Source organism: Ailuropoda melanoleuca, chromosome 12 (assembly GCF_002007445.2).
Source record: "Ailuropoda melanoleuca isolate Jingjing chromosome 12, ASM200744v2, whole genome shotgun sequence".
NCBI classification, from domain to species: Eukaryota; Metazoa; Chordata; class Mammalia; order Carnivora; family Ursidae; genus Ailuropoda; species Ailuropoda melanoleuca.
This window is the reverse complement of record NC_048229.1, coordinates 8,943,724-8,955,151: the sequence shown is the minus strand read 5'-3', so window position 1 is coordinate 8,955,151 and position 11,428 is coordinate 8,943,724. Positions and strand designations below refer to the sequence as shown.

The window sequence follows — 11,428 nt, the reverse complement described above, 5'->3', positions numbered from 1 at the left end:
GCGCTCTCTCCTGGTGGTACCCCTACCATACCAGCCACTCCTTCTCCCACTTCTTTCCTGAGTCCTCATCTTATCAACACCTACCCAGGGAATGCCCTGGAGCTGAAGTCCTCACACCCAGTCCTCGACCTGTTCCTTTCTCTAGCTGCTGGCTCTGCTCCCTAGGCAGTGGCAGCCGGTCCGTGGCTTGGATATCATCTCCAGACTGGCAACTCTCAGATAGACATCTGTGGCTGACTTCTCTCCTGAATTTCAGACTCAGTCATCTTCCTGCCTAGCTGGCATGCCCACATGGGTGTTTAATAGCCGTCTCAAGCTAAACACGCCCAACGCCTGCTCTTTGCACACTCATCTACACCTCAGCGAATGGCAACTCTGTTCTTGCAGTTACTCAGGGCAGAGCCACTGGAGTCCTTCCTTGCTGCCTTTCTCTGCCTTGCTCTGTCAGCAAATCCTTTGAGCTCTACCTCCCAGTATACCCAGATTCTAGCCTCTTCTCACCACTTCCACTTCAGCCACCCTCCTAAAAGCTTCCGACATCTCCCACTCGGCACATGACAAGATCTCTAAGGATTCTCTGCTTATGCAGTGGCCCATCGCCCTACCCCTGTCTGTTCTTTGATCATGTAGCAGGTTCAGGACTTCTCAGCTCTGGTCATTCCCTTGCTGAAACCCTTCTGTGCTTCCCATCTCCGCTGAAATAGAGACGTAATTCCTTACCGATCCTACCAAGTCTTCATGTGACCTGTCTCCACCCACAGCCCTCAACTGCTACTCCACGATGCCCACTCTGTCCAGAGAATGCTGACCTCCTTGCTGAACTTCAAACATGCCAAGCATGCTCCCATCTCAGGACCCTTCCACTTAGACTTCCCTCTCCCTGGTTTGCTCTTCCCTCCTCTGACCACAGGCTGCAAATAGCACTCCACCCTAACATCACTCTTGGTCCCCTAGCCCTGCTTCATTCTGTTCCATCGCACATATTACATCCTGGCACATCACGTAGTTATCTTTTTTGTGTGTCAGGTTTGTAGTTTGGTTTTTTTTTTTTAAATTTTCGTGGGATCGGAGGCTTCGTCTTACTTTCTACCATGTCCGTGGTACTAGTACAACAGTTCGTAGGTAAGGATTCAACAGTGGTGGAATGAATGAATGAGTGAGTGAATGGATGGATAAATGAATGAATGGGGAGAGGTGACATGTGTCAGCTTCACAGTCAAATTAGACTTCTGTAAAAAGCACCAACATTGGACAGCAAGCCTCGAATGTGCAAGTGGGCCTGTCCTGAGCCATTTGCACATTAAGGACTAAGGATACAGTCAGAAGAGGGAGAAAGCTAGAATCCTTGACTTAGGATCCAAGCAGCAGGATTGCTTTTAATGCCACCATGGTCTTGAGAGGGTCTCTAAGGAAGAAAGAAGGTCCTTACCAGTCTTACCCGTAACTGGGCCTAAGGCAGTGATTGCCACATCAACCAAATCCTACTCCTTCTCACCCCCCGAGATTTTCAGTTTAGCAGGGAAGTAGAATGTGTTTGCAATGACCGTATATATGATGGCTCAGAATGCCGTAGGTATAAAGGAAATTCGGCATTGTGACTCGGTAGTGGCAGATCTTACCATTGCTGAACAGCCTACAATTCATACAATCTTACATCCTTCGACACAGTTGATTTTAGATCTTCTCAGTGTTGATCTGAGCACCTGCTGTATGCCAAGCAGTGCACTCGATACCGGCACACGCATTACGTAATAATCTCTCAACCGGTCTGTGAGAAGTGTCCTTTGTGTGGCCATCTTACTGAGGCAGAAACCTAGGCCCAAGGAAGTGAATTTCGGTGTGTAAGATCAATCAGCCAGAAAGTAGCACCTGGGATTTAGGGACAAGGGAGATGAAAGCCCCCTCAATCAGAAGAAAGGTAACTTCTTTTTAAAAACATTATTTACTCTCAGAAAATCCTCTCTGCTTGGTTTTGTTAGGCTAGGAGAACACAAGATTCCAAGCTTATGCAGCTCTCATGCTCTTAGCATCAAGGAGAAGAAAAGAGCTCTCACGGTTCTTAGGAAATGTAGCCTACTGTTTTCTTTTACGCTTTTAAAAACATTATTTACTCTCAGAAAATCCTCTCTGCTTGGTTTTGTTAGGCTAGGAGAACACAAGATTCCAAGCTTATGCAGCTCTTGGAAAAAAATCATGAATAAAAGGAACAGTTTCTTTTTTTAGGTGCATTGTTACATAAAATGTAAATACTGCAATAGAGACTCTGAACAGTTTGGGGATCTGATTTACTGGTATCATTTTGTTGAAACGGTTTTATAAAGAGAGTCCTGTTACCTCAGAGTTGTGGTCCATTCTTATTTTTACAAGGCATAGAACTAATTGGTAGCCTTTGCTTTATTTGGCATTTTTGTTTACATTTCTGTATTTTTCTGATGACCCAACTTACCCGTGGAACCATAAAGGGAGGCTTCAGGTGGATAAGTGGTCAGTGGATGGCAAGAGGGAGAGCCTTCTCTCCTGTCCCCTTGCACTGACACTGTGCCTTTTTTATTTCTGCTTTTCATGGGTGGACATTGTCTGCACTCACACCCAGCTCATGATTATTAGGTGACTGAAAATGCAATACTAGGAGAAAAGTTGAGGCTTCAGACCTCACTCCTTTTGTGTCTTGTGAGGCTTTCTTTCCATTTCTCCACTAATACATGAGTAGCTCCAGAATTTGAGATTCTGAACGTGTTGGATGAGTAAACACAATTCTTGCTCTCGAAGTACTAATTGGAGATTTCACTCAAGGACAAGGATGGATGGATGCTCCCTTGTTCTGTAGAAAACAATCACTTGATGGTCTGTTTCAGACTGACTGCTCTACAGGTTCTTTCCATGAGTATCCTCAAGGAGAGCCCATGTTTCCTTCAAAAAAGTAAAGAAAGGTATTCTGGAGCAGTTTCAAGAGCCTCTCTGGGGCTGTGAAGGTTGAACCAAGTAAGGGTAGAGAAGAGTAAGGTCATTCAGTGGAATCAAGAGCCCAGAGTGGGCAGTGGCCGTGACGTGTAGTGAGGACACAGGTCTTTCCTGTCAGACGTACTGGTATGAGGAATGAGGACATGCTTGTTTTCAAAAGTCATAGGAGACAACAACTGGATGTGGACAGGAGGACCCAGTTGTCAGAGTCCTTTAATGCCACACCAAGTTTACATCTTCTGCTCTAGCTAATGAGAGAGCAGTGAACATTCCTAAACTCCAGACTGGAGTGACAAGATCAGTGTCTGGAGAACCTTGGGAAGGTCATTACAGAGCCCAGTTAGGTAGTTTCCAGCAGTAAAATGGGTATTGGTTTGCAAATACTTGGTCAATCGTGATTCCACCTCTGATGTTTCCTTTGTAAATATTTAGAAAATTGTTTTCTGTGACAAGAGTCACCATGGCTTTGTCCTTCACAAACTAATCCAATGCCTTCATTATCCTTCCTCATGCATTTCATTGTAGCATGACCTCCTTAGGTAAGACTGCCATGATTTTATTAAATAGCAAAAGCAGTATTGGACTTTTTCCCCCTATTCTTCCCTGGTCCAAAAAGTTTTACAGCTTAGTGTCCAGAAGGAGGCGGAATATTAATTTTAAAGAGTCAGCATTTTGCAAACATTCTTGGAGAAGTCTGCTTTTGGTTTTGAGAAAACATTTCAGTAACCATGTTTGCCCAAAGAAACACCAAAATTCAGTTCTGAAGTTAAGTTTGTAAATGCTGGAAGTTTTTATTTTAATTTTTAATACAGTGTCAAGAAATTTTGGAGACTAGTGCAAAACTTTAGTTAGTGCAGAGTTGCATCCCTGCGAGGTTGATAATGTCACCTGTGTTTAACGTAAATCTTTTATTTTTCCTTCAACTGAACCCCAGAGGGGAGGTTGGTGTCTGGCTCCAAGTTTTGAGGACATTCCCAAAGTACTCCTACATGGATAGGAAAAGATGTCAGGGTGGGGACATCCAAGGAAAGAGAGGACGTATCCAAGTCTCCCAGGGAGGGACATGACCTCTGGACTCCAGGAACATTAATATTGGCCACACCCAAATGCATTCTTTTCCACATTGTAGTTTCTCTTTGTTCCCTCTAACTCTGGATAAAAGTCTAGAGCCTGGACTTGGCTATGCTTTGGGAAAGTAAGGAAAGGGCCTCAGTCTCCAACAGCCTTAGGGAGCACAGAGAGGACATTGCCACCCAGGGAAGGGCGGTAAAGGATGGCAAAGAGTCATTGTCAGAATCTCTTGGGGCTGCAACTGCTTGGGTCATGAGTGACTACCCACACAGATCATGGAACATGTAAGCAAGCACACCTCAGAATCCCCCAAACATAATGGGGGGAAGGAATCAGGCAAAAAGGTGTGCTTTGTAGAAGCAGTCACACGAATGCAGAAGGTTGAACCTCAAACCCGACTTACACTACCTCCCTTTTTGCCCACATTAAAATTGGTCCCCTCCCTTCTATAGCAGATGCTAAAGAACTTCAACCAACCCTAGGATTTGGAGTTTCCACACTTTTTAAGATTTACTTGACAGTTCATAAGTATGTCCAGTTTTCTATCACTTTTTGAGAGGAAGTTCATTCAAATAGCCTGTCCTGACTTTTGTTTCCTGCCTTCAACCTTGTCTTGCAATCATAAGGACAGCAACTAAAAATTTTTTTAAAAGTCTATTCAACTTCCAACTTGCATATTTGCTAAATTTTTGTAAACTTTGTTGTGAAATATCATAAAGTTTTCGTTTTTTGTTTTAAAGATTTTATTTACTTATTGAGCAAGAGAGAGAGCATGAGTGCGGGGATGGGCAGGGAGGGGAGAGGGAGAGGGAGAAGCAGATTCCCCACTGAGCAGGTAGTGTGACTGGAGGCTTTATCTCAGAGATATCTCTATCCCTGAGATCATGACCTGAGCCAAAGGCAGACCCTTAACTGACTGAGCCACCCAGGTGCCCCCGCTATGAAGTTTTAAATAGGTTTTATTGATTGATTCCCAATTATCTATCTGACTTTTGGTCTTTAAAGAATGCAATTTAATCAGCTAAGCATAATCACCCCCTACCTGAATCTTGATTCCCTTATACTTGAGAAGCTAGTAAAACTGTGTGATGCTTTTTAGCTTTTAGCATAGTCACCATCACATGCAGTTAGGAAGGTCACCCCCTCCTGTTCTCCATTGAAGTGCTTCTCAGCAGAAATCCTCCACATCTTTTTCAAGAGTCTCTAATCAAAAATTTACACACGGAGGCCTTCACATACCCAGTTTTACCGTTATTATCACTGCTCTCGGCTGACTACCATCTAATGGTGTGTTTTCACCTTCTGGCATAGAGCACTTTGAGATTTGGTTCCCAGTAAATCTCATGACCTGGAATCTTACATAACTGAAGTCCTGAGTTTGGATTTTGCTCTGAAGTTTAGTTTTGTTCCAGCAAAAGTAATTAATGTAAGCTTCTTGAAGGCAGAAATCAGGTCTTATCGTTCTTTTTTCTGTTCTTTTCTGTCATGTAGGTCAGGCAGTTAGAAGAAGGACTCAGCAAATGTATGGTCAGGGACTGATGCTCAGGAACTTCCCAGAGACTGAGAACACTCAACCTGTAGCAACACTGCACCCGAGCAAGGTTTTAGCAAGTGGCGTCCATAGAAGTTACCCTCCTATTTTAAGGTTGGCTCTAGTTAAGTCCTTCACTTAGTCAACATTTACTGAGCACCCACAATGAGCCGGGGCCTCAGAGCTAAATAAGATAAACTTACCACTCCATGATGTCAGGATGTAATAGGGGAAAAGGCACTTTCATCTATAATGACTACACAGTGTGGTAGGTTCATGATAACAGTAAGGCATGCATCTGTAAGGCTTTCGCTTTCGTAGAGTCACTGAGCAAGAAGCCATTACCTGGACACTTAAAGGACATTTTGATTGTCTTTCTGGTCACTTTTTTAACTGAAGGAAGGACTCACAAGGCAGTGGGGAATGTAGATTCAGTTGTACCTTGAGCAAGACAAAGGTTACTAGCTCTGGAGCAGAACTCTTCGGGGACTGTTTCCTTATGTAAATGGGAGGTCTCATAGGATGGATGGGAGGATAAAATTAAGACAATGAATGTAAAGTGTTTAACACAGCATCTTGTTCTGAATGGGTCATGTGATTATATAGGTACTTGTGCTGTCTTTATAATTAACTGCCCTCTAAAGCTCTGGTCCTTTGGATAGTCACTCAATAGTATATTAACTTAATAAAGAATTGAAAATTAAATAGAATTAACAAAGTAGAAAATAGAAGAAAGTAAAATGAGCAGTAGTCAAGATCACCTCTTGACCAGGTTGCCCACCCCTGCCCCTTTCACCCCAAACCAGGGTGATCATACCACCCTGAATTAAATGGAGCCCCTTCAAGAGAACCACAAAATGGAAGGAGACCCAGGTAATAGGCCACATAAAGCCTAAAGTGCTATTTGTTTGAAAACAGATATTTACTTTTTAATTTAAAATCTTTTCATTTCATGGAGACACTTCACAGAACAATTAGAACAACAAACATAGAAACAACTTTCCTAATGTAATGTGTAGTTGTAAGTGGGGTGGAAACCTAGACCCCAATATATATAAGGATATATAATACTGTACATCCAACAAAGTAGATGAAAGATGACATTCCCTAAAAAACAGGTAACTCAAAATTGGACCTACTAAGACAAGATATTGAGCTGAATGTTTCATGAGAAAAGTTTAATTTAAATGTTTCATAAAATGTGATAATGAAAATATTAAAATATTTTTATAAATGATTTTATGTATGTATACATAATCAAAGACTACATTGGAGAAGAAAAGCCCTCCTTGCAGAGTTGTACATTTCTACAGACTGTAGAGTCCCTATTAGGGCCACTGGTGCCATCAGCTTGCACTTCGTGTTTGCTTCATTGAACCTCCATTCCACCCAGTGTTTTGGGTATTTGCTGTATTAGACTTCTTCCTATCACTACTCATTTTTTCCCTCAACTTCTTCCTCTACTCTGCCTACTTCCTTTTCTTGTACAGCTTCTTCTTCAGTTACTTCTGGAGCCTCTTGTGAGCACTGTGATATTTCCTTTCCAGCCCCAACACTGGCACCAATAATCAGACTTAAAAATATTGCTACAAGAAATAAGGGAAATATGTACACTATCTTGCCAAGGCTTTTGGTTTCATCTCTATTCTCACCTACTCTGCCAAAATTACCACGATCAAAACTAAGACTTCTACTTTCATCTTCACTTGGATTTCCATCATCTGGCTTGCTGGGGGGACCACTGTCCACACTACCCCCATTTCCTGGAGCTTTGCAGTCAGGGGGGGCATAGCCCTCCTCACAGTGACAGTGCCTTAAATCGTTGCAAACTCCTCTCCCATTACACATTTCTTTTGGTTCACAGTCGTACCTAAGCACAGCATGATGAATGCAGGAGTAATTCATGCAGACTTTGTGTGGGGCACAAAGGGTACCAGTGTCCACATATCCATCATCAGGGATATCAGTAAGGTTATAGGCATCCATACTCCAGCACCAGTCATCTTTGTGAGCTACCTGAATCAGAGTATGGTGGGGTTTGATTGGTGGTACCTGTGTAATATTTGTACATACAAGTTTCCCACAAAATATATTCTCATCAGAACACTTAACATATTTTGAACGAGGTGAAGCTCCAAAGCCACAGTTGCCAGAAACGGTCCCCTCTGGTGTTCATGGAAATATAACAGTCTTCTGGGGCAGACCTTGCAGGGAACCCATATATATCCATGCACTGAGTATCAGGGTTCTTACACCGGCCCATAAAACAATAGTGAATTATATCACACGCTGTACCATCTTGCTTATAGTGGTCTCTGGGGCATACTCCAGAGGTACCATCACAATACTCTGGGAGGTCACACTCTCCAGAAGCAGAGCGACACATGAATCCCTTATGTCTCAACTGGCAATTAAAACAGCATAGTCCTTCACTACACTGTGCATGCTCCTTCAGCCTACATGTTTGGTCACAGCATGGGTTACCACCACAGTCGGGTCCGCAGTCACACTCCTCATTCTGCTCCAACACGCCATTTCCACAGGTGGCTTGCCTACGCAGGCGACCCTTGGGCCGAGGCTTGTTAAATAGGCAGGCCCCTTTGTGTTCCTGGAGGAACTGGTAAAAGTGGTCAGAGCTGCAGTTGCTGAAGCCACTTTCTTTAGTGATATTCTCATGCATGAGGCAAAAGCGTTTATCGTTACAAATGCAGGCCGAGTGGTCGTGCTGAATACCCAAGTTGTGCCCAAGCTCGTGGACCATGAGCGCTGCAAACAGGAGGACATCTTCATGATGGAAGGATTCAACAGCTGCTGCAAAGCCTCTTGAACAGGCACCATTGAGAAACGCCTGTCCCACATCCTCTTCAGGAGGATGTCCCACGATCATGTGGGCAACATCGTGCTTCACACGATGGAAGAGTTTCTCCTGTCTCCAGCTATTGAAATTCCTGAGTGTAACTCGCAAGTCCGCTGGGACTTCTATGAGGTCCCGCTCGGTCCAAATCTCCATTCCAGCCAGCACCACCTCGGTGTTTATTCCCCTAGTGAAGATGTTGGCCAGAGCAGTGATGTCCATTACTCTCTGGACTGTCTCATTGACATTACTGCCCCACATTTGGAACCGCTGGTTGTTGACCACGACGAACATCTCCACGTACTTGGTGTGTGACCAAAAGGAGGACAGTGCCTGTAGACTGCGAGGCTTCCTGCTCCCTCGTTGCCGGCTGGTGGACACGGCTTGGCTGCCTTTGGAAGTGACACTACAGGAGACTCGAGCTTGGTGTGCGATGGTGTACAACACATGTTCAAACCGTTTTGAAGTGTCCATGGGCTCAATGCCATAGGGCTTCCCCTCCTTAATCAGGAAGCCCCTGAGGCCTGAACAGGTGTTGAGAGAAACAAAAGAGCCTGGGACTCCTTCTATGTAGCCTTCATAGTGACAGTCATGTGGGATGAAAGGCATTCCTTGCCCCAGGACACCATTGCGGTAGCTGAAGACTGGAAAGTTCTTCACAAAATAGTCTCTCTTCACCTTCAGGTGAATCACCTGTTTCTGGCCCTGCATTAATAACGTATAGGATGCCTTTTCCCCTGGGTCTTCCCTTCCCTTGGCCGTCAGACTCTTGGGGATGACTGTTTCATAAGAAGAGTAATATACAGAGTGAGGGTCACAGTACAAGCTTGGCAGGAAAATCAGTAACAGCACTAGCATGATCCCCAACCTGACACACGAAGGTCCTGGTGCTGCTAGTGCCTTCCTTGAGCGCTTCATTCGTGAAGCCCAAGTCTGAAGCACTCTGCCAGCCTCATAGGTAACCACTTGGTATTTCTGTAGAGAAGACAAGGAGGAGGCAGAGTGTCTCAAAGCAGCCTCCACTGACATGGCCATTGTGAATCAGTTGATGGTGTGTGGCTGGTGTCCATCAGCAGCAGCTCTCCCTGACACACAGACCTTCAGGCATTAGCTCCAGATCTATGCTGGCTGCATAAAGGGCGGCTACTGCCTGCCCGTGAGAGTCATAGCCTCTGGCTGTGTCCTTTCCAGTCTTTCTGATGTGTTATCCTTCAGATAGTGTCCTTTCTATGTGACTTCCTTCCACAGCATCAGCTTCAGTGCTCCTTGGCTAAAGTCCTTTTGACATCATGGACTGATGTAATCATGAAGGACGGCAAACGCTAAAATGCAAGACCCTACCTTCAGAGTGGAAACAAAACCTCCATGCCTTCTCAACTGTGCCACGTGGAATGCCCCACCCCCCACCCTTCCTGTTGTCCGTTGCTTGGCTAACTCCCAAGTGTTCCAGACCAGGAGGCTTAGACATCTTTGGAGGGTACACCTGTTGCTTGATTCCCCTCCTTTAAAACTCCTGCTTTGGGGCGCCTGGGTGGCGCAGTCGTTAAGCGTTAAGCGTCTGCCTTCGGCTCAGGGCGTGATCCTGGTGTTCTGGGATGGAGCCCCACATCAGGCTCCTCCGCTGGGAAGGCTCCCATGGCACACCAAGCTTCTTCCTCTCCCACTCCTGCTTGTGTTCCTCTCTTGCTGGCTGTCTCTCTCTGTCAAATAAATAAATAAATAAAATCTTTAAAAAAAATAAAATAAAAAAATGAAACTCCTGCTCTGTAACACATGGACATCATAACACAGATTGTTCTTTATTCCTGGATGGCATTATAGTGATATGCACATCTCACAGGCCAGTCTGTTAGATAAGGCAAATGGAGTGGCAGCCCTATGCCGCAAGATAGACTCGAATGGGATGGTGACTCATGGGGCAAGGTCAACACCCCTATGTTTTAACATCATCAGAGTTCGGCCTCTCAAGTTCCGTTTATAACACTGTCCAAACCTATGTATGGGGATGCCAATAGAGCGGCCTCCTCTTATGCGTGAGTATCATGGGCATGTTGGTGGGTGAGCCCAGGCCCACACTCTTCTCAGGATGGCCCTGACCGACTGGTATGCTAAGATGATGCCCGTTGTAAACCAGGTATCCTAAAAGTCTCTCTGTGTTAGAATACGGCCTTCATGTATTCGGTGACTACTTCTGTCTGTTCATCTTTATACCCTCAGGTCTAGAAGAGTGCTTGTCCAAGAGTAGATGAACAAGAATTATTATCGAGTGAATAAGTGACTCCCAGGTTATGAGTGCTGTGATATCTTATCTGTTGTATGTTACTTGTTTGTACTTGCTTGATGCCTGCCCCACAACCATGCTGACTAATGGCACATTTGTGATCTCGATATGTACCTCTTCCTACATTTAGCCAGCAGTCCACTCTCCTGATTTCTTCTGGCCTCACCTTTGGCTGAGAAAAATAGAAGCAATCCAAAGAGTACTTCCATATGTAGGTGCCAGGTGAGCCCACCTGTGTCTAGATTTTCCTACTGCTGTAGTGGATAAGTTGTCCATGCTCCAATCTAAGGCCAGTCCCTCAGCTTGTAGGCAGAGTCTCCTTCCCTTTCAGTTTCTCGTGGATTTTGTTTGCTTTTTCAGTTGTCCCGTCCCGTTTCCATCTTAAACATCTGTTTGTCTGTTAGATCCAGTCTCATTATATACGGTAATATCTCACCTTTATGAAACCATCCTTTTCAGCCCATATCACTCTCCAGTCGCATCCGGTTTCTCTTCTCTGTTTCATAATGCAACCCTTTGAAAGAGTGTATAAACATCTAGTTCCAGTCTGCATCACTACTTTTTTCTTTTCTGAAATGTTTAACTTTGAATCACAGCAGAAACACACAACATGCATAAAACAGAAATGTATTTTACAGTGAATTATTAAAAAGAGAACAGCTGAGCCAGACACAAAAGGACAAATATTTTATTATCTCATTTATTTTTAAAAATTTTTTATTTAAGTGCA

The 11,428-nt window shown here is 44.3% G+C and overlaps 2 protein-coding genes across 2 annotated transcripts in view; both read right to left on the bottom strand.

Annotated features, from left to right (window-relative positions):
• Positions 1 to 6,906: 6,906 nt before the first annotated feature.
• On the bottom strand, positions 6,907 to 9,473 carry LOC117804589 (disintegrin and metalloproteinase domain-containing protein 1a-like). The gene is given in 2 exon segments (XM_034672712.1): positions 6,907 to 7,714; positions 7,716 to 9,473. Coding segments are annotated over 2 exon segments (2,457 nt in total). The 5' UTR covers positions 9,453 to 9,473; the 3' UTR covers positions 6,907 to 6,994.
• Positions 9,474 to 10,328: 855 nt separating this feature from the next.
• Positions 10,329 to 11,428, bottom strand: part of LOC100474522 (disintegrin and metalloproteinase domain-containing protein 1) — a 7,452-nt gene continuing 6,352 nt past the window's right edge. The window contains exon 2 of the mRNA XM_034637961.1: positions 10,329 to 10,410. Within this exon, the coding sequence (XP_034493852.1) occupies positions 10,329 to 10,410 (82 nt within the window). The remainder of the gene's footprint in view (positions 10,411 to 11,428) is intronic.